Consider the following 23,467-nt stretch of genomic DNA (forward strand, 5'->3'; position numbering starts at 1 on the left):
ATTTTATCGTTTCGCACAAATATATCGGAATTCTGTGAGCAAAGAAACGGGCAGGTCTGTGTAGGTGAAATAAAAGGCAATATGCCCCTTATCTCGCCCCCTCGAGCAGGGCCATCTCAACATCACTGGGATCACAGGTAACGTAATGCTCTGGAACTGGAAGTATTAGCTCATATATTTAAGCATTTATTCTTGAAAACCATAGAGAAGTAGATCTATCTCAGTACCAGATCTCATCATTCAGGCCCAGGGTGTTTTTAACATCATCATAGCAAAGTGATTTTTCTGGACTTCCCTACTCGGCTAGAAGTAGTTGCCAACACATTTACATACTTTCGAAAATTGTAACTAGATCTCACTGTCGCGAGCGATGCCTCCCCTCCGGAGCAGGGGCTGCTTCTCGTTCGGCAAACGAGGCACGTGCCCAAGACAAACAAATTTTCAGGGTCCCGAAATTAGCTGCTTTATGTATCATAGGCACGGACTTTTATTCTACCAACGCCTCTGCCTCAAAGAACACAAAATATAAGGGGATCCAAAAATTTATACTTGCTCATTGCCCGAACTTATAAGAAACAAACCCCATCCGCCTTGATTGATCCTATGAGTTAAGATGGTACTGAGTAGGCACCCTGTGGATATGAGGTCCCATGGAGAGTGACTGGATTGGTACATGCATTAAGATGACCCTGGTTCTAAGGGCAGTTTTGCAAAAAAAAAAAGTGAAGTTCTCTCATGGCATCTTAAATCATCAACGTTAGCCCCCCCCCTCCGAAGATGGTCGTGACCAACTGTTGGATTGGGTTGGGAACCATTGTATCAATGTAATAGAGGTGAAGATAGAAAACTCTTTCAGATAGTCATATATCTTAAGGGCAGCGAAATATTATTCTGGCAGAACCCGCCCTGCTGATAAGTGGTTGATCTTAAGTGATATCACCGCATGATTTCTTCCATTATTTATCATACTCACATAAACTTCATTTGAAAATTATGCATAATCACCGGTAAAATTGAAAAATGTAGGAAAATCTGTCAAACCGACAAAATTGATGATTATGGGATAATAAAAAATTTGTCACATTTACCATAATATGTTAATTTTTTACTGATATACAGATTTTTAAAATTTTGTCATGACTTTCAAATCGCGTTGTTGTAAAAGGAAATGAAAGAAGAAATAACTCTCTCTCACACACATATGATGTTGAGTAACAGAATATCTCATTTATTCCAACTGTACAGAAAGTTATACTCGTATTTACAAATTGATTCACACAATCTTTTACACATCACAGTTACGTACAAAAACTACGTATCAATAACTCCTTTCAGCTCAACACACCTTTTTACTAACAATGTTATTTTAGTATTAATTCTTATATCAATAACTTCTCTCAAGCTCCTTTCAGTTGGGGGAGGGGGAAATTAACAGATTAAAATAATATAACAGTAACCGCCGTCATTATTATCATTTCATTATTGCCTGCTAAATTATATAATTTCCATATGGTTTCTCACGGAAATTTGATTGTTCTAGTATTATGATAAAACATCATATATGCATGACGCGAAATTTGTCATTATATATATATATTGGAAAATTTAACGCTACGTAAATGTATATATATGTCGAGTATATACTGTAACTATTATATCATAAGCTTTCAAGGTACGGAATTAAAATAGTGAATAATTATAAGATGATGAATATATGTACGTTGTGTATTTAGGAAATATTTTTAAACATGGAATACACATGGTTAGAATGTATTTTTCTCCTAAAATCAAGTATAAAGTATTGTTATATCGATCTAAGTATTTCTTCGTGGCATTATTATCGATCTTTTTGAGCAAGGAAACATTCCATATATATATATTATATATATAACTCTTTTTTTCTCACATTCATTGAAATTATGAATAATTTATACATAAGTAAATAGCATTTTTCGAATTTTGAGATACATATATATTTACAGGTTGTCCCGTAAGTTCTATATAATACAGCCTTCATCTCATCAACTGTTCATCGTAGAGGTATGGATTCCAGTTTAAAATGTGTTCTAAATGTGTTTAAGAATCACTCTGTACCAGTTTCGAGAGTGAAAATACAGTGTGTCGTGAAATAATAAACCTAAATTTTTGTACGGTTCCCCTGTCCTCAAATTAAAAAAGTTGTCTTGTCTCTTCTGAGGGCAATAAAAAAAATTTCCTGTTTCCACGTCCAATATTTGCTGAGATATTTGAATTCAAATATGGCGAAAAGTGGAAAGAACAGCGCAAACTAACGGACAACGCTTCTTTCCCATCATTTAAAGCTGTTCTTTCTAAACTTTTTCTTCCTATTTTTAATTCGAAATCAAAGCGAATAACTTAAAAGCATGGAATTTTTTTGTTGGCCTCAAGAAAGACAGACCAACAACTTTCTAATTGAAAATTAGAAAACGGGGGGGGGGCGTATAAAAATGTAGATTTATTTTTATTTTATGACACACTATATATTATATTTTCATTCTCGAAACTGGCACACAATGATTCTTGACAGGACCGTCATTTCAACTTTTTCCGGAGTTGGGGGCAAAGAACATGTACTCAATATATTTATATATATGCACCATTTCTCTATTGTGCATTTTCTGAAGCCGCCCCCCCCCCCAAATGACGAGATTGATTTCTTGAACACATTTTGAGCATTTTTAAAATTAAAACCATGCCTCTACGATGAACGGTTAATGACATGAAGACCGAATCAGGACTTACAGGATACCCTGTATAGAGAGAGCACTTTTTGAACGAAAAAACACAACCCTATATCGATGAAAATTGAGATAGATTTTCTTCTGTTGCTTTCGTCAAAAACTTCCGAAAACTCGCTAGATTTCATCGCAAATATTAATTTTTTTTCCCGCCATCAAAAATGACAATGATACTGCGAATAAACTACATGACTCGAACGCGCAATACATTGCAGTATATCATTATGCATGCGCAATATAACTATGCGTATGCTTTAGTAACGTAAGTACGTTTGTATATATACTGTATATATGCATAAGTATATATTATATATATATATATATTTGAAAAAGTTTAAAGGCAAATATGTATCTGAATGAAAAGCAGCAGGAGTGTTTGGCTTCGATAAATGAGCTACAGGATTTCGCAAATAAGGAATATACCAAGCGGCCAAAAGGGACGGGTGGTCGATCCGAGTTTAATGGTCTCTTCAAAGACGTGGGTTAAATTAGTGGTTCAATCAATGAGTTTACACTTTGAGTAAAAGTTTATTTTAAATAAATTGTGTAAAATATCGAAATAGCAGAAAGAAAGTCTAGAAAACAACTTCAAATCCGTGACTGTCTTTGTCGAGCCATATAAGTTCAAAAAAAACCAAAAAACACCAGGCATCAAAATAGGTGCTGAACCAGTGATTCTTAAACTTATTACGAGGCCGCTCCTCAAGTGGATTTTAAAATTTTTATATCCCCAGGGCTCCAAAGATATTCTTGCATATCTTCAATAACGTGGTCTTCACGTATTTCCAAGAGATACGCAAGATCTTTGTTAGTGTTAGTAGACATATACGCCGAACCGGGATTTATTATTCAAATAATATGAGAGTGGGATAAATATTTCATATCCTGGAATATTTTCTATCTAGCTTCCATAAGACTGCTTTCTTTCATTCCTGGTTAAAACTAATTCCCTGTGGATTGAAGGCTTCAGTTAATGATAATAGGTTTTGGCAGCGAAAGGTTACCGCAGTGTTCCAGTCGCAAATGTGATATAAGTCGAAGCTAGGTGAAGCTAATGATGATGCTAATTCCATTTATATAGGTTTTTGACATGATAGATAAAAAAAATCTGGATTTACCATGATGGCACATGATGGCAGTCACAGAAAATGATCCAAGTTCGAGTTCTCACTACTCGTACGCGTCACTAAAAAGTACTATCTGCCGTGAAACATTGTGTGTGTGTGTGGATCAGGATTTTATTATTTTTTCCCAAAAAATTACACATACGCGGAAAATATTTCTTAGTACCATAATTTTAGTATGTTTTAGTACCATATATATAGTTTAGTACCATAGCATGTTTAATACCATACCAGGTGCATACCATAAAAAATTTCCTACGTTAGAAAAAAAAAATATCTGAAATTTTCAGCGCGGGTAAAACAGCACTGCGTACTTTCTGTTGCTTTTCTTTCTGAAAAGGAAGGGAAATAAATATTTAAAAAATTTATTTGTAAAAATTTGTTTTTTCTAAAAAAATGTAAAGAAATGAATTTTTTCCCCCTAAAAAACGTGATGAAAAAAAACTTTTGATTCCCTTAAAGCTTCATTATTAGTGTATGAAATTTGTATATGCGATGATAGGATGAAATTTCTTTCCTCAAAACAGAGAAATATGCATGTACGGAAAACCCAGGACATATTACGGTACACCGAATTCGTATTTTTCAACAGTAATCGGTAAGTAGGACAAGATTGAGGTTCAATATACGTGAGCTCACGTGATATCAGAGATACAAAAATCAATTCATACAAGTTTATGACCATTTGCAGTGGTTTCACGAGTGGCATTTGAAATAACGGAAGATTTAGCAAGAGGACTTTCTAAAGAAAAGGAAAAAGCATTCATCATAGAGATAGAGAAGAGAGCCCCGGCCAACATCATTCATCGGATTTGACTCGCGATGATAAAGGACAGGTATTTAGAAGGAACTGCCCTTCTGATATGTATACGTTCACCGTTTCCTTATGTGTGTCAAGTTCTTTTCTCTAATGTGTTTTTGATGTCTGAAATACTTTGGAAACTCGAGGATGTGTCTGGTCTCAACCTCAGCCATCGTTTTCCAACTTAAAAAAATATTTTATGGATAAAGGGACATTTTTCTCTCTGGGACTAACTGATATTTTTAAAGATTCTTAGAAATTCATACTCAATGGTAATGGCTTTTTTTTTTAATAAATAAAACAGAAATATATGAATATAGCGGGAGAGTTGATATTTTTATTTTCTATTGATTGAAAGGGACTGAGGCGAATTGTATCAAGATTATTTCAATTTCAACATTGAAAGTTAACGTATAAGATATACAGTAGCTGATTTCATCCTCAGGGTTGATACCAGCTTAATAAAAGAGGGCATTGTATGTCATCGACAAGTATGACACCAAGAAGTCAAAGTTTGAATGTAAAGGAAGACTATTTTTGTTGCTCATCATCAAGACCGTGTATGGCCTTCGGGCTTGAAGTTTAATTTGATAACTTTTTAAAGCTATTATGAGAATAAAAAATTAGATTGTGTGACGTTTGATAGTTTGAAGCAAATTTTTTTTCCTCTTAAACTTCCTTAAAATCATTTTTTGAACCACTATATTACGTCACAGACTAAATATACCATGTGTATCACCTTATGACATAATATATATAGGATGTCCATAAACGAAAACTCCGAAAGATAATAATGCAGAACAAGAATTACCACCAGGAGTAGATAAAAAGTATCTAAAGAATTAAATATGTCTATGAAACCATTTGAATTTGAAAAAAATGAAAATCAAAATTTATGGCGTCTCATTTGCATTGGGCGTGGATGCTCACTCCGCAGAGGACAATCAGAACAACAACATTTGAAATTTACGTGTAACACGTGTACACATTAGCGGACTTTTTGCTTCCGAATTCGGAAAACGAATGCCAGCAGTTCTCGAACAAATAACGGGCATTTTTGAACAATCGTCTTTACGTCGGGGGTGCACAACACATATATAGAAATTTCCGGCACGCAAAAATTCATTAGAAATTCTTCCATGGAATGTTTATGCTTGCTTATTTACTGCTTGACCGCTTGCTCAGAAGTAGTGGTTCGAATGTCAACCTGATCATCGGATGCGATTTCCTTGGATTAATTTTTATGGGGTGATCTGGAGAAAATAGTGTATCAGATGCATTAAATAAATAGACTTAAGTTGTTTTTTTTTTGAGCTACCTTCGCTTTTCACTTTTCAGCGCCATCTTATGTAAACGTGCGATATATATTCATGCGAAGAAATCATAAATGTCTAAAAAAGATAATTTTTCCGAGTTACTGGATGTGACCCTATGAATTATGCTTCTGGTTTTTCTTGAAAACTGTATCGTAAAGGTGTAGTTCGTCGAACACTTTTATCTACTTCCATAGAGAATTCTTGTTCGGCAGAAATTATGGAGTTTACAGCAAGATATTTTAGTCATACAATCGGAAGAAACTTTGATATCATAATATTTCTGTTCATGAGTTTAACTGCAATAAACGTGTATATTGTCGTATTTAAGCAAGGTGGCAAAATATGGTATAGAAATTAATTTATAGATTTGCACGTGTAGAAAAATTTAGCTCACATCACGAAATGTCATTGACAGTTTGTTGCATTTTTGTAAAAGTACGACAATCAGGGCTGGACAAATCTCAAAAAATTTACACGCCCGGTCCGGAATGTAATTTGAAATAATAGATGCCCGGATCAGAATGCCCGGTATCACTGGATTTACTTGAAAAAAAAAATAATTAAAAACTAATTGATTTATTTGTGTGCATAAAACTCATGCGACTGAGAAACTGGGTCAAATCCTGATAAAAGCCGGGTCATAACGCGAATTCACTGATGAAAAAACCGGAACATCTCAAATATTTCTTTCAGAGAGCATTACAGTGCAGTACAGGATAGAGAGGTAATATATATAATAATATCAGGTAATTCTCTGCATTCCTTCTGTATTAGTCAGAAACAATAATTTTCAAACGCCTGGGCCTTGTATAATTCTGTTCAATGTTCTTCAACCTTTTTCTCATTGTAAAGCGCCGAAATTAAGTGAAAATTTTTATGAAACAGCATAAATGACAGAAATAATTTGCGAACCAGTGAAAAAAAAAATTGGAGTAAAATTTCCTAATCTTCTGACTTATTATACATGTTAAATACATTATGTATTTCACATTTTTATACTTTGCAATAATAAATACGAGAAACCGCTTTAAGATAGGACTTCTACTGTCACTTACTGAATGAAACGATATGCTATAATTCTGAAAATGAAATGGTTGTTGATTTCAAACCAATTTCCAGAAAGAAAGTGAACAACATGAGGGGGTACGAAACTATAATACTGCTATTTTTGTGCTGCATTCTGGTGTAAGTTTTAAGCGCCAAACTACAAGTTGATATGTTTTTTTGCGTTTACAGAAAGTGATATAGAAGCAAACATAAAAATATACTAACCAGAATTTTGGAGCATAAAATTTAAACCGGTGTGCAGCATAAAAACAAATAATATATAGTATTATAATATGTTTGCTTAGTTTACATGCTACATACCGGTTTAAAACCTTGAAAGAAAAAAAACTTCACTTGAAAAATTATAGCAGATAGTTTAGTTATTATTTGATAGGTGGCAGCAGAAATCATATTTTTGTGATGAATATTTTTTTCGATATTTTTGTATAAGAAATTTGCTCTTCTACACAAAAGTTGAAAAGAAATTTCGTACAAGAAAAAAATCTGTTTTCTACAATTTTAGAATCAATCGCAGAATTTTTATCCCTTTCGGACACTTTTTATGTAATATATAATATGTCCATATAACGTTTTTGGAAATTTTTTTACGATTTTATGCAAATTAAGGAGTTTTTCCTCTGCTTCCAGAATACGATCAGGGTATAGTATTTCACTGGAAAAGTGAGGTTTTCAGTTTTCCAAAACAGCCTAGTTGCAGTATGAGGTCCAATGACCACACCGGGCTACTAAATATTAGAACCATGAAAATGGATAAAAATATTACGTTGAGTACGTATTCGTCGCTGCCGAAGAAAGTGTTTTTGTTGAATTCTACACATGTGTGGGAGAACACTTGCATCATCGTCCACGAAAAAAATTAAAAAAATGGAAGTTGTATTCGGTTTTTTGGTTTTTTTTGTATACGCACGTCGGGTATGTGGTCGAAAAAAAAAACGCATGCCCGGTCGAAATTTTCATAAAGAGCAGCCATATCGGGCAATAGATTTGTCCAGCCCTGACGACAGTGTCATCTCACTCAAAATTAGTTCAGTCTCAAGAGGGGTGGGGGGTGCGTCTATCGGTTCTCAAGAATGAATACCATTGTTTAGTACAATTACAAAATCTGCCATTTCTCGGAGTTTCTTCCGTTTTTATAGAAGAGACCTTATCGCACAATTTAAAATATACATAAGCATAATGACTAAGTAGAATAGAAAAGTTCGAAGTGGGCCGAGCAATGGACAATTATTTCAGTCGATTACTCACTAATCTCTACCAGTTACGGATGGTTTTATGGATGGATGCGGATGGATGTGAAAATAAATTACGCCACTGCCCATAAGCTGGGTAATGAATAAAAAGGGATATTCAAATCTAGAATTAATGGAGCTACTGCTAAGAATAGTTTGAATAGTTTTTGTTTTTTTTTGCAAAGATAAGGCTAATGAACGTTTCGTATGTAGTTTAAAAAAAAAGAAAATTTGTAGGAGAGAAGAATAAAAAAACAAAAGAAAAGAAAAAAAACCCCAGAAGAATTGAAATACAGGCGTTGCAAAAAAGTCTATCTCACTATAACAAGTTGTACTTCTATTACCGTGGGCTCAGCAGAGGTTCACTCTCCGGTATAGCGATCACAACGCTGTCCTCCCTACTCTGGGCGAACGGTATGTAAGAGCCGTCCTCGGCGTCTCTGACGTCTTTCAGACGGTTGGCCCTGTGTTCAGCGAAGGATTTCACCGTCCCCGGAGTAGATGGAGGTGACTTGCGATGAGCGGCTTCGGATCTGACGTCGGGGAAAACGAACCTCTGCTCTGCTCTGGTAGCTGCTGCTGCTGTCCACGACGTCGCAGTCGTCCACGACTCGTCTGACTGCTGCTGATGCCGCGGCTGGCACTGCTGCGGCAGGATCGGCAAGCAGTCGTGGCTGAAACTTCTGCAAGGGGAAGACGTTGTAGATGTCCCCAGGCAATGGTCATCTTCGGTTATGGTGGGAAGACAGGGGCTGGAGGGCCATTCCGGTATGTGTTGTTCCGGAACGATTGGGTCTTCCGGCCCCCAGAAACTATGGTCAGTTGGGAAGTTCGGTGACGAAGGGGATCTGGGCCAAGGGTGCCTCCTAATAGGGTTCATTCTACTAACATCTTCTAAAGAACCGAATTTCGGGTCTACGTTTCTGTGAACGTCTCTAGTCACTCGTTTAGGCTGCTGCTGATAAGGCTTGTTTGAAGAGTTTCTACTAACAGAAATTGAACTGCTACTTTGCGCACCCGACAACCTGCTGCTGAAAGCGATGCCGCTCAGCGAGTCCGCAGTCGGTAAACTAGATTTCCTCGGATGCTGATGGGGCTTCAACTCACCGAAACTGTTCTGCCTACGGTATCTGTATGGTTTTCTACGTGCCATTGTTTTGGTGTTGTCTTGCGGTGCACGGGGCCGGGCGTCAGCCGAGGCCTGGCCGAGTGCCGCAGGATCAGAGCTTTCCCCTGGCGAAAGTTTCGTTCTGGGACACGTTGCTGTTGCGATGACAACAGCGTTTTTGGCCGAGCTGGCCGCGAGATGAAGCATCGACCTATGCTTCGATTTTGAGTTCCATTGGATAGGCAGACTGCCTTCGACGAGGCTGAACTTTCTTCGCCCTCCTTTCCTGTCCTGGTAGGCTGCGGGTAAAGTGGATTCATTTTCAGCGCTATCTGTCCTCCTACTAGTCGGACTAATCGAAGCCGGAGGATTTTTACCGAACACTGCCTGCCAAGACAGGACTTCTCCACTCGAGTGCCTTCTTTTCTGCTGCCTAATGTTCTTCTCGAATTGTTGCACGAGCATCTGAACTTCCCAGTCATTACCACCGGCAGCGGAGACATTGTTCGAAGAGATTTCAAACTCATCAGCCGGTGGTTGAATGATGCGGTTAGCTTCATTGACATCGTCATTGTCAACATGCTCACCATCATCATCTTCGATTTCTGGTTCATCATCGTCCGTCAAAGTTTCTTGGTGTTGCAGTGAATTCACAAGTAAATGCGTGTAGGGACCGGGTCTTATTTCTTCTTCTTCCATTCTATCCTCTTCTTCCTCCTCCTCCTCTTCTTCTTCTTCAGGAACTTCATGGACAGGGATTTTCTCGAGGTTCGAAGGTATTAAATCAGAAACTGGGAACTCTAGCTTCCAAAGTTCATCGGATTTGTAACCAGCAACGGCAACCTGCAAGATGCGAGGTGGTTAATAGATAAAACTATACAATGAAGGACCGAACGCGCACCCAGCTTCACATCTCGCAAGGAAAGAGTCCCAAGGTGATGTCTTCAAAAAAGTTTTGAAAAAAATTACCACTGATTTTACTCATTTAAATATGCGCAAAAATATAAAATATCCAGTGGAATTATTATAGGTCTCTCAAAAGCATCTGTACTTCCCAGTCATTACCACCGGCAGCGGAGACATTGTTCGAAGACATTTCAAATTCATCTGCCAGTGGTCGAATGATTGGCCGGAGGCCAAGAATGAATTCAAAACCCCCGCAACCCTACAGTGTTAGAGTGACGCCATTCAAACAACACATGATCAGGTACATCACTGACAAAGAAAGAGAAATAACTAGTTTCTCTATAGAACAGAGAAGTTGAAGAAAAGAAAGTGAAAATAAGTTTTTTTATAGATATCGCCAAGAATAGCAAGAGGTGATGTTGCCACAGATTGTTTTTTGTTTTCAAGTGTTTTTGGGGTGAGATGAACGTACTAAAATTTTTCATAATTTTTTTGTGGACGACACCTTGGGGCCCATTCCTTGCCAGAGAGATATCGAAGCGGATAAAACTATATGAGAAGTGGTAATTAATCAATTTCAATGATTGGAATAGATATGAGTGCAACAGATGTTTTCCTAACATAACTTCGTGTTCAAGCTAATAGTGATGGAAGAAGTACGAAATGAGTGTCCATACCTGCGATTTTTCATCATCTAGGGAATACGACTGCCTGCTACATTGTAGTTGCTTTCTTCTGGCTTTCAATTTCGACAAGTCTCCTTCGCAGCCACCGTAAGTCCAAGATTTTCTCTGCGGTTGCGATTGATGCATTTTCCTCAGTTTTTCGTCCTCTTCGTCTTCCAGAACATCGTTTTCGTCATCCATTGCCGACGTTGAGACAACATTTCTTCGTTGTTGGATGTCGGCCTGAAAACACAATGAGGACATTTTCTTTTGTTATACCATTCATAAAATACTTGGGAAGAAAAAAAAATTTTTTTTTTCTCTTTCAGACACAGTCATTTCAAAAAGAAAGAATAGAGTGCAAATAAGACTAGATGAATGTATGATTCACAGGTGAGTGTCAGAAGATACATTGGTGACTCGTTGTTAGAGAACTGGCATTAACACATTAAATAAGATCGTACAAGAAATTCACTGATCAAGGAGAGATAAGAAAGAAAATGGTTTCAAACCTTATATGGTATGTCCGTATCTCCTTCTTCACTTTCCGTACTCGATAATGAACTTAAATCAAAACTGGAGACTTCATCGAATGTGCTCGAAGTCCTGGTTACAGTACTGCCGCGTCTCTGTATGGGTATTAAAGAAAACGGCAAAAATGAAATTATTGTAATGTAAATGTGTGTTTTGGTAGGTCATTCTAGTTGCAATTAAGGAATAAATTTTTTTAAATATAAAAATTAGTTCGTATATAATGGTAAACTAGTATTAACGTGGTACTTTTTAAAGTATTATCTCAGCCCTCAACGCATATAGTAAAAATAAGAAATACCAATTCAAATATGTGTCGAATAATACAGTTGCAGGAATATTAATTCATTAAATCACGAAGAAAACCATAACGTGTTTCATACATTTGTTAGGGATCACTTTGTGTGGTGTAGTATACAAAAGCGTAATACAGTGAAAATTTTTACAGGCGTGAAACATGTAACTGAATTTTATTACTTAATCTATTAGTTATTATTTTAGTAGCAAATAAATACCAACGGTGGTAATAGCAACTTGGATTTGGAAATTATAACAAGAACGGCGTAAATATGGTGGGTGAACTATGATGATAGTCTGCCTCCCGATACAACGCTAACCCATATGAAGATTTTTTTATGATTTTCGCTTAGTCCACAGACTATCGTTATATCGAGAGATTTAATTTATTAGCTCTATAAAACCGAAAAACCGCACGTTCAAATTATAATAGCACTGCAATTCATTGTTTACAAACAAACTGTTCCATATCCTATACAGGCGGCACTTAGAAGTACCAGTCACAAATGTGCTTGGTATTTGAAACATAAGTATTTTTTTACAGAAGTGCTGATATAAACCAAAATTTGGATCAATAATTGGTAAGGGGAAAATATTTTGCATTTATCTCAACTCATTATTTCTTTAGTATTACGCCTCTGTGAAGTTGCAACAAAAAACTGCTTTTAATGGCGACCATGGAAGTGGACTTAAATTCATAAACTTTCATGATATTTAAAAAAACTAGTTGTATCACTCTTGTGCTGATGTCTGGTGATCGTAAAGTAGTTACGTGGCCTTTATTCTTCGAAATACAGTGAAATCTCGAGATAACGATACTCTATGGACGAAGAAAAAATGTCGTTATAGAGAAATTATCGTTATATCGAGAGGTAGCATGGGGGGGAGGGCTATTAGTTTTTTTAAATATGTCAATTAATAAAATAAGTTAGATGTTTCGTCCCTGTAAAAGTGTTTAGTATATTATACTTCTGTTCGATGCTTTAAAACACTGCTCACATTACAAAATGTTCCCTAACAAATGTATAAAACAAATTGTGGCTTTCGTTTTGTGGTTAATGTTAAAATAAATAAACATTCATTATCATATATTATTTAACATATTTGAAAATATTTACTTTTATTGCAAGCTTTTATACTGACAAAACTTTCAAGTACCAGGTTAATTAAATCAGTGGTTCTTAGCCGGGGGCCATATGGCCCCCTTGTGGTACTGGGATACTTCGGGGGGGCCACGGAAAAAAATGGAGAAGGGGGTCATGACAGGTGGTTTGGAGAGCTGAGAAGAAAAATTAAGGTGTGAAGAAATAAAGATTTTATATTAGTGACTAACACTTACAGTGAGAGAGAGAATCCAACAAAACCACCCATAAAACCAGGGCCTTCTTTAGGGCATGGACCCACCCAGGCCTCACCGCCTACATTTTGCCACAAGTTCCCTAGGATGGGGCTTTTCTCAAGTCCCCGGCTAAATTTTTCAGACCCCCCCTTCCCTATATGAAATTTATTGTATGAAAAACAAAAACAAAAAAAGATGAAAACCATATTAGGCCCCGGGCCGTAGCTCTGTCAGTCCCACTCTTGTGAGGGGCCTCATGCCCATAAGTGACCCTACCTTATGATATTTTGTATAGTACAATTAATTTTCAAAATAAATAGGAAATATGTAGGCTGTTTATTTCCAGCTAAAGCATAGTTTCCCAACCTTTTTTCTCCCATCGCCCCCCCAACGCAATCCAAAGGATCCTATGTTATACCCGTAGCTTCTACTGCCCCCCTGGAACATTCCACCGCCCCCCAGGTGTTCGTTAACCCAACGTAGGCGTTAACGCCTACGTTGGGTTTCACTGAGCTAAAGTATGGGACTACCATAGATCACTTTGCCTAAAGGAGGGGAGCCCCATGATATTGAGACGGTCCTGATAGAACTCGGACTAGCGGGGAGATCAATAAATTCTAGGCTACTGGTCTGGAGGCCAATTTTCTTTGCAAAATTTTCATTCAGTATAAATTCACTGAAAAAAATCATTTCAATATGTATAAAGTGTCTTGCTTCTAGATGAGAGTTGAAAACTCTGGGTACGACAGGGGAGCCACGAGAAAAAAATATGGCTCAAAGGGGGCTACGGGCAAAAAAAGGCTTAAGAAACACTGAATTAAATCATTGCGTAATAAATAATATTTTGAGAAAAATTATCATTTTTTTATTTTCAGGCCTTAATTAGAATTAAAATGAGCTACCAAAATGTTTTCCATGATAATTATTTTATTTTTCCATAATGTGGTAAATAAAGGATTAATAATAAAAAAAGAGTAACTATTCTTCCTCAAACCAGGACTATTCCATTGAAAAACGAATTATAATAAATTTAGGTAATAGTATTGGAAACGGGAAGCTTTCGCTCCTATCATTTCTCTGATTTTCTGTGATATACAGTGAAACCTCGATACAACAATATTATGTGGACCAAGGAAAAATATCGTTGTACTGTGATTATCGTTATTTCGGGCGGTAACGTTATCATCACGTGACATAAAGTTTATGCTGCTGTTAGCATATTTTCTAAATCGGCATTGCTAGTACCCCCACTAGATGCGTTTATGAGTATTTATTTGCCGCAAAAACTTTCGACTTTTTAGTTGGGAAACAAAATTCAATTATAGATGTATTGTCCTTGTAAAGGGGCTCATCGCACTACACTTTGGTGCATCGCCAAAAAAAAAAAAAAAAAAAAAAAAAATAGAGGCAGTGAAAACTTTATTAATACATTATTCTTATATTCACTTACAGAGGTCTAACAGTACGCATTCATTTGTAGCTTAGCTTTGGATCTTCGATGAAATTATTTCACGAAACGAATCGGGAAAAACAATAACCACAGTGTTATTAAAACAATCGATTAGAAACACATTAATGCCGATAAAGTTTCCTGGAAACGATTCCCACGTGTCTGCGGAAGCATCTTGTCGATATCCGAAGGTGTACACGATTGTAATATAAACGTTGGAAAGAAATCGCAGTTCTCCAAGGAACAGTTCAATTGGATTTGTAGCCATCGAAGTTGCCGGAAACTCTCAATTGGGAAATCACTTAATTTGTACAGATGTTCCTCGAAATACGAAGAATCTATTTACGTTGCCAATGAGGGGTACTTAAATAAAACAGATATTTCGAGGCTTTTGGGGGGGGGGTATTTTATGACCACTTACGTTACTCCAAAGATGAATGGAGCCAAATAAAAACGAAAAGAGAAGGTTCACAGTGGCCACCTCAACTTATTTCCTAGAGATGCATTATGCATGACACAGGCATCTCATCTCTAGCTTCTTTCCAGAAAACGTTTTGATATATCACGAAATGAGGAAAAATCTGCTGACTGGATCAGGAAAAAGAGGAAAAACTAGAGCTCTAATAACATTTGTTGTTTTCTTCAAAAGATAACTGTTATTTCATGGCTGTTCAGAGAAACTTCGAATTTATAGAAACAACTTTTATTTTAAACTTTGATTTCAAGCCGTTGAAGTTTAATGAAATTTCAGATCGGATATTCGGAATGTTGTGCAGCCGCGAGACAAATAAAAAACCTGGAAATTCTTTGATCGGTAACTTCCTCATTCCTAACGGTGGTGGTTGTGCGGATATAACGCCGGCAACAATCAACGAGAAATTCAATTTCAATGGTGGGTTTGTATTAACCTATAAAAATTTGTATGCGTGGATATAAGAGAGTTCGGTATTAAAGAAATAAATTTTTGATATAGTTGAATTTCTTGAGATGTTTGAAATTATCATGAATATCATGAGTGTATATATACATTATTGACTGTGTTCGGTGATTTGTTTTGAAATGATGGACGAAGTGTTTTGATGGAGCTCGTTAGCAGCAATTACCCTGGTAGATACTTAAAAAAAGGCTAAAATTTATGTGTAAAATGAGAAAGTAATATTCAAAGTTAAATATAGATGACGCTAAAACCAAAAAAAAAAAAAAAAAAAAAAATTATTCAGGCACGCCAAAATCGAAACTCGAACTGACTTCAAATGAAACAAAATTTGTCTACTGACCAGAATAAAAAATTAAAATTATATTACATCAAAGTTTTCTATAATTAAGATCAACTGTAATCAGTTTTATCTAAAAAATAATTTAAAACATAAATTTCTCCAATAAAAGAGTTAAACATATTTTTATAACATTCATTGATTCAAAAATTAATGTTCTATGTCGACATCAGAGGACGCTACTGCGTGCAATTTTTAAATAACAGGTGAATCACATTTTTGATAGCTCTTTCAGTTTCTTTATCGAATTGCGCATGGTTTTTACACATGATTGATGATTGTTGGATAACATGTTTTAGAAGTTTTAACATCCCCCCCCCCCCATTCCATCACCTACAATGAAGGCAATCAGACTGGGGGCGGCGGCAATCAACTTGTTTCGAGAACACGTTAACACTTCCATCTAGAGGGAAGTCTACCGAGCCCCTTAATATTTTGGGTTGAAAATTAAAAAAAAAAAACTTTTGCAATTCTCAATGCTAAAAACATCTAAGTTCTACAGAATATGAGTAACTTCCTGGCTCAGCGAATATGATTCGCCATATGGGGGTACCCCGGAAGTTCTACAAAATATGGCTTCTAAAATTCGCGAACATATAACACCAGTAAAATAGGAATTTACGGCAGGAAAAATTCAAAAAAAAGCGCATTCTTACAAAAAAAGTTTGAAAAAAAGCATTTATGACATTTTACCTCAACACTTCCGAGATCTTTTTATTAGTACTACATTTTCCTATGGAATATAGCGAAGTGACTGAAAGGCTGCTGATATGGAATTTTAATGTGGTGCAGCGGGAGAGCTGTTGTGTGACTGTACAAGGACTAATAGGAAACCCGGAAAGACAAGATTCGCCTTTACACACACATTAATCGTGCTTCTGATATTATATTCTTATATTCTGAAATTCTTTTCATCATAGGGATAGTATAAAAAAAACAGCAACTACTAAAATTGTTGAAAACTTCTAGTGAGCAGCATCTCTGTAGCTGCTGAAAGGGAACAAGTAAAGCTATAGAGTCTTCAAAATGCATCTGATCCAATGCACCGACGCTGTGAAACGTGTCAGCTCACGTACAGCTCACGGACAAGTCTCATAGAATCTTTTGCAACCTCATGCATTTCGGATAATAGAAGCCGTTATTTTGTGTCCTTATCACATTTTTCGTCCTCTATGTAAACCAGCACCTGAAGACGACATTTGTGACCCTACATTCCTAAATATCCTGATTATTTTTTTTTGTGCGAATTATGGGGACCAATTTCAGAATTAATAAAAGAATAATCGATAGAGAAGAATCTGAATTTTTGGGAAAGAAGATATTTCAAAATAAATATAAATTAAAGAAATGATTTCAGAGTATATAAAAGAGTACAATAATTTGTGGAACTCTGCGTAATAACCGGGAATACCACGGTGTGACTTGGTGGCCCACGGGCTTCACGAAAATTTTTAATTTGGGCCGCAATATCTGAAAGGTTGACGAACCCTTCCTTAAACCTTCTAAAACTTCGGTGATTAATTTCTGAAACACTGTGTAGAGTTAAAAACGAAAAAATTGTGATGAAGAGAGAGAGAGGGAGCGCTCTAAAGTATTTCTTACAGCTATTCTCGTACGAGATATTTCGCTCTTGTACGGCAAGAGGCTGATGCACACTGTGTTGTCGGGCTGAATATTCATCCCGAAAGTGAACATGTTCTTTCTTGAGTACAAGGGTGGTGTGACAAATATCCACTTACACATAATATTGAGAGAGCTAATATAGAAAAAAATATCACCAACCTGTGCATAAATGTTGGTCTTGAGGTGACGTATTATAGCGTCTTTTTCTTTGACTTCTTTCTCCAATGCTATCACCCGGTTTTGAAGTTCTTGCTGTTGCTCGACCTTTAGAATTTTGACAATGAAAATATGGAACTTTAATACTACAATAAAAAATGTGCCGTACTATACGGGCATACTATTTTATAATGGCATGTTTCTTTGATCGGTTGTTCCTTGAAATTTTGTTGCTATAACCGAAGCTGACGTTTAAAGACAGTCATTATGAAAAATATAATAAAATTCAATAAAATAAAACATATGAAATGAAATTTCCTTTATGATTAGTGTGACTACTGCCACTACTACACCACACATGCACGTCATTCATATTTCTCCATGACATTTCTAACGAATGAGTGGAATTTGGAATGAATGTGTATGTGTTATGAACCTACCGCGGAGTTTGTTTCTGTGTAATACATGTTATAGTGCTGCCATGTACTTTTAGAACCACGAGTGAAGTGAAATGATTGAATATTTGCACCGTTGTTGGCCTGTTCCTCTCTGTGGTAAGATTTTTCATCGGGGCGGGGGGGAAAAAAAAGTCTTGCAACACAGAGTAACATGCCTACAACGTTACAAATATTCGATCATTGCACTCTTCACTCATAATTCGCAAAAACAGGCACGGTTAGGGTGACTAGTTGATCAAGAAAAATATGGGAAACACAACAAATCACACACATAAACGTGGAACATCATCGCCATTCCTTACCAATTGCCTGCGAAGTTTCCAGCAATTACTTATATACTACTCTTGGTGAAGAAATAAAGTGGTACACAGCAAATCTGCAGTGTATTAAAATAGTATTCACGAAACCAGGGTGGTTCTGAGAACTTCGGATCCATGAGACGCACTTATTAGGGTTGCCAAAGGTATGCCAATCTTCATCCCGGATTAAAGTGAAGATCATAAATTAAAATAATCTTCTTTGTAGAAACAGAAGCAAACGGGAGATTTTTTTAATATAAAATAACGTAGGGAAGAGTGAAATTATAGGAGAATACGGAAATGTAGGCTACGTCATTTTTTGAGGATTGTATCAATGTAAATAAAATTTTTTTCATCATTAAATGATGTGAGCAATTCCTGAATGCGGTCAGTAATAATTCTGGGAATTTTTTGAGAAAATGCCACAGAAACCCAAGCAAAAGCAACGAAACATTTGAGGTTTTATCCGAGTTCATTGCGTTTTTATCAACGATATAAGCAAGATTCTTCATGAGCTCCAACGACTCCTGGTTGAGAACCATGTGAATCAGCCGGGACTACCAATTATTGACGTTATAGCCAAACTGGCGTTACAAACCGGGTCGTTGTAACCGAGTTCGAATATATATATATCAATAAAATTTATTTTCTGAAGGAAAACCCTATTACTAGTAATAATAATACGTAACCGCACATGCACCTCGTATACATTCCTCCGAGGAATTTCTAACGTATCGGTACATTCCGGAACAAGTTGTCTGAGTGTAAGTGTGGGCCTAACGTATGTTACCATGAGTCATATGTATGTTATCATTATCATCTAACACAGGAGTGACCACTGGTCAGCCGTTTTCGAAGACGTGCGCAATCAAGATTATTTTCGATACGCGTACCTCTCTACAAATTTTTGCACGCAGACCACACGTCGCAATGCAGATTCTGTATGTACGTTTATCGGTAGAAGGTCATCTTATCTACACCATATCGGGCATAGTCACCGGAACCCAAAGCCTCACGGTGCTTGCCCTCTCCCCCGATGATAAACTGAGGGCTTAGCCCCCACCCCCGACAGTTCATGGGCATACAAAGTACAGTAATTGTATTATAAAATGCATGCCCCCCATGGGGATTATCCTGAACCATATGATATCCAGAAACTATGATCCAAACATGAAAAACCGAATAGAAATGCATGGAATAAAAAGGCATCACATAATTATTTTTTTTAAGAGTGCCTACCGTACTAAATGCAGGTTTGGCAGCCTACAAGACAATCATTCATAAGAAAAGGATTGCATAAAAGTTAGAGAGAAATTCTCTGATTTTTTGCAAAAATGGAATAGAATTTCTTTCCTTTTTGAAAAGCGTTCGCGTGCTACTCCTGATACCATGGCGTGGCACGCGTGCTGTTGGTTGGCCACCCCTGATCTACCATGTTATCAAAGTTATACTTGCTTCGTGTTCTTTCTCGTGCTGCCATCTGTGTCCGCGTGAAGGTGGTAAATGCTTGAATTTTCATAATATGCAAGTATCATGTTGTAGGTCTCCCGGGTCTTTTGGACTATTTCAAATGAGAAATCGGCTCGCATTCTGTCCTTGAGATGAAAAACCCCGCAGAAAACCAAATTCGATCGACCAACACTGTGCCGCCAACGGGGTTCGAACCTAGATGCTTAAGGTACTACGTTGAAAACGTCATTTTGGAAGAAAATATGGATTTTCATTTTTTTATTTTTTATAAAAGCCCTATTTGTTGCGATTCCAAAACGGGCCTTATTTTGTTTATATGATGCTTAGAATCAAAGTTACGTTCAGTTTAGTGTTGCGTTTTTACATACAAGTAATACGCGAATAAAGACTTTAAACGTGTTTTACGAAGAATGCTATTTTTAACATTTTACTTGACTTTGTGACATGATTTGTAAAAATCTATTCATTGCATCATTACGAAATTTTAATGTGATATTTTGCTATACATTGTTGAGGTTATGAACCAAAATCTAAAGTCTATCAAATATATTTTTTGAATTACAGTGTTTTATAGACAAAATGTAGGATGAAATTTCAAACAAAATTCACACGTACTTAAACATATTTTGGTGTAACTTATGAACATATCATGCAATCCTTTAAATTTTGGTTCATAACCTGCAACGTTACTAGCTAAATGCACTGTGAAAATTACAAAGCATTTCATTGATAAAAGTTTTTGCAATCGTGTTTCAAATATCATATGAATTTTGCCTAAAATTTGACATAAAAACGACTTTTTCATAAAAAATATAATAGATAGACCAAAATTCGTCATTATTTTCAACATTTCGAGACACTTTCCATCAAAAAATGTATTTAAAGTTCACTCCAGAACCATTTTAAAGAAAAGTGACAAGAAAGGTAGTCGGATACCTTAAGATGAAAGTCCAGCAAGATACCGAGATGACCGCTCAGCTGCTGGAAAAACCTTACAAATCAGGCATTTAATGACTTCGAATGATTCAAAGCGCATTAAGACATGGTTCTTCTCAACACGCCCCTAAGCAGCCCCGCCCTCCGTACCTTCACCAGTTATCGAGAATAAAATGAATCGAAGTTAGTTGCACGCTCTCCCACCGGCATTAATTGATTCCGGCCGTAATTGGGGAATTTCGGCCGGCCATTATTACAAGGACGTTAGAGGAATATCGGGTGATCGAGGGAAATGGCATTAACAGGCACAAGGTGGACAAGCCGAGGAATTTGCGTGCGTGCGTGGTGGGCGGCGGCTCGAACTTCGGTCGTCGAAGGAGAACATTTTCAAATCCCTGCCGACGCGAGAGAAAATCAGTTTCACGCATTTCAAACACAAGCTTTCACAAATTAATTAAATGCATCTGTTACATTGCGGCCCTTGAACAAATCTGTTAGATGGAGGGTCCAACACGCACGAAGGGTTTATTTAATCAAAATTGCCGTAAAGTGAAGTTTAATTATTTCAAAACACGCGGTGATTGGATCGCGCTAACGCGAAACGAAGTTATCTACGCGCCATGCGGTTTCGGTGTCAACTGATGATGATGGTGGCGAAGATGATGTAAGGATATCAAATCTCTCGATATCGCACGAGAGAACAGGAAACATTAATTTGTTTGAATTCATGCAGCTGCAGCAGATTTTTCCCAGCTATGACTTTTTTGAACTACTTATACATTTTATTTTTGTGCCCCCAACTTCTCATCCAGAGCCTTCCACCGAAATCCAGCAGTAAAACTCTTCGTACTTGAAAAATTGTTTTTTTTTTCTGTAAATTTATCATGAACAAGAGTTTTATAAACAAAGTCGACCTCTGGGCTTTCCAACCGAATGACAACCTAATCCATACTCTCATCAGGACCTCTGGGCTAGAATCCAGAAAACTTCCCACTTATGGAAGCATTATGTAGGGCTGTCGCAACATCATTGGCTGCGAAGCGATGTTCTTTGGCCCCGTAATTAGCTGGAAGTTCTTACACGTTTATTCCTCAAAAATCATTGTATCAGAACTTACAATTCAGGCTCCCTATAGACATGAGACCCCGGGGCCATGCCTAGAGGAAACTCAAGTGTCAAGATTGTCCAGGTTCTATGGATTCAGAAAGTTTTCTTCTGAAGTTCTTTTCCCACATCCATGTTCCGTTAATCATGTGTTTGACCGGGCTTCCAAAGGTTGAGAACCACTGCCCTACATGGTCTTATAGGTTAATAACGATAACTTACAGGGGGAAAAATCAGTTTGGTTAAACCTTAGCTCCAGAATGAAAAAAAACAAAAATTCGGCGGAAGAAAAAAAATATATCATTATCAGAAGTCACAATAACTATAAACGAATCCCCCCCCCCCATGTTATGATATTGGTTTGTTACGTTCTTTGAAAAAGTGATAACAATACCCGAAAGGTAACATTATCAGTGGTTTTAATAAGTGTCGCGTTGACTGTAACATAAAAATCAACGCAAACTACGCATTTTACCCTTAATTTGGTATTTTGGCTAGTTAAAAATCCAGAATGATATTTCTTCCGGGACCTAATAATTAATAATGAGATTTCATTTTGAACTAGCAGAAATCGATCAGTACCTTAAACTTTTTCTATGACTATGAAATTGAATATCAATATCAATTGAAATGCTTTAGATGCATCAAATGAATTTACTAAAGACTGCAAAGGAGTGGTATTGTTATCACTTTTTCAAAAGGATGTGAAAAAGTGATAACAATACCGAATGATAACATTATCCATGATTATAATAAGCGACGTTGAATACAACATAATAATCAACGCAAACTACATTTTATCCTCAATTAACCATTTCAACTTGTTAAAAATCCACCCCTATTAATTAAATTGCTATGTTGATGCATTGTTTCAATTAAAAATAGGCTAACAGCATCAATTCACATCCATTTTTGTAAAAAAAGAAAATCTAATTTCAATACGTTTTCATCGTGGGGGAGGGGTGAACGAACCATAGACAGTAAATGATATTTTTACCAGAGCAATAGTTTTGAGGCTTTTTGACCATGTTGAAAGGTATGGGTTGACCGTGGGTTTCTTGATAAAAAAAATGGCAAACATGTGGTATTCGTGATAAGGTAGGATTGATTCGACCTCAATACGGGATCCGTCAAAGTATTGGACGGATATAATCCCGCGTGGGTGATCAGTCAAAAGAAAGAGACACATATAAGAAAGAAAAAATCAAAAATAAAAGAGAGTTGGGATTCGAATCCGCCACGACATCCTATTGCGATATTCACCGCATAATCGATCGCGTGGAATGTGTAGACTTTTATACATATCCATGGATCAAATGTTCTTTCATACTTATTCCAGATTCGACGATCGTTTCACGAAACTACTTTTTTTTTTTATGTTCGCGAAAATTTTTTTCCTCTCGTATTTTTTTGTTCAAAAATGTGTTTTAAAAGCGGGAAATTTGCATCTTCTGATCGACGACAAACTCGGATAAGACATATGGGATCGATGCCAACTGATGATATTTCTTCTTTTTTTTTTCAGTGAAGCTGTCTCATATATGTGGGTGTTA

General features: G+C 36.6%; 1 protein-coding gene across 1 annotated transcript in view; it reads right to left on the minus strand.

Annotated features, from left to right (window-relative positions):
• Window positions 1-7,551: 7,551 nt before the first annotated feature.
• The window catches only part of Cngl (Cyclic nucleotide-gated ion channel-like), a 149,206-nt gene continuing 133,290 nt past the window's right edge, over window positions 7,552-23,467 (minus strand). The window contains exons 21-24 of the mRNA XM_089244422.1: window positions 17,651-17,755; window positions 11,490-11,606; window positions 10,990-11,220; window positions 7,552-10,249 (exon numbers count right to left, since the gene is read on the minus strand). Of these exons, the coding sequence (XP_089100548.1) occupies window positions 8,639-10,249; window positions 10,990-11,220; window positions 11,490-11,606; window positions 17,651-17,755 (2,064 nt within the window). The 3' untranslated portion in view covers window positions 7,552-8,638. The remainder of the gene's footprint in view (window positions 10,250-10,989; window positions 11,221-11,489; window positions 11,607-17,650; window positions 17,756-23,467) is intronic.

Source organism: Pholcus phalangioides, unplaced genomic scaffold, assembly GCF_987345545.1.
Source record: "Pholcus phalangioides strain wild (caught in Gottingen) unplaced genomic scaffold, Ppha-v1.0 ptg000001l_1, whole genome shotgun sequence".
In the NCBI taxonomy this organism is placed as follows: domain Eukaryota; kingdom Metazoa; phylum Arthropoda; class Arachnida; order Araneae; family Pholcidae; genus Pholcus; species Pholcus phalangioides.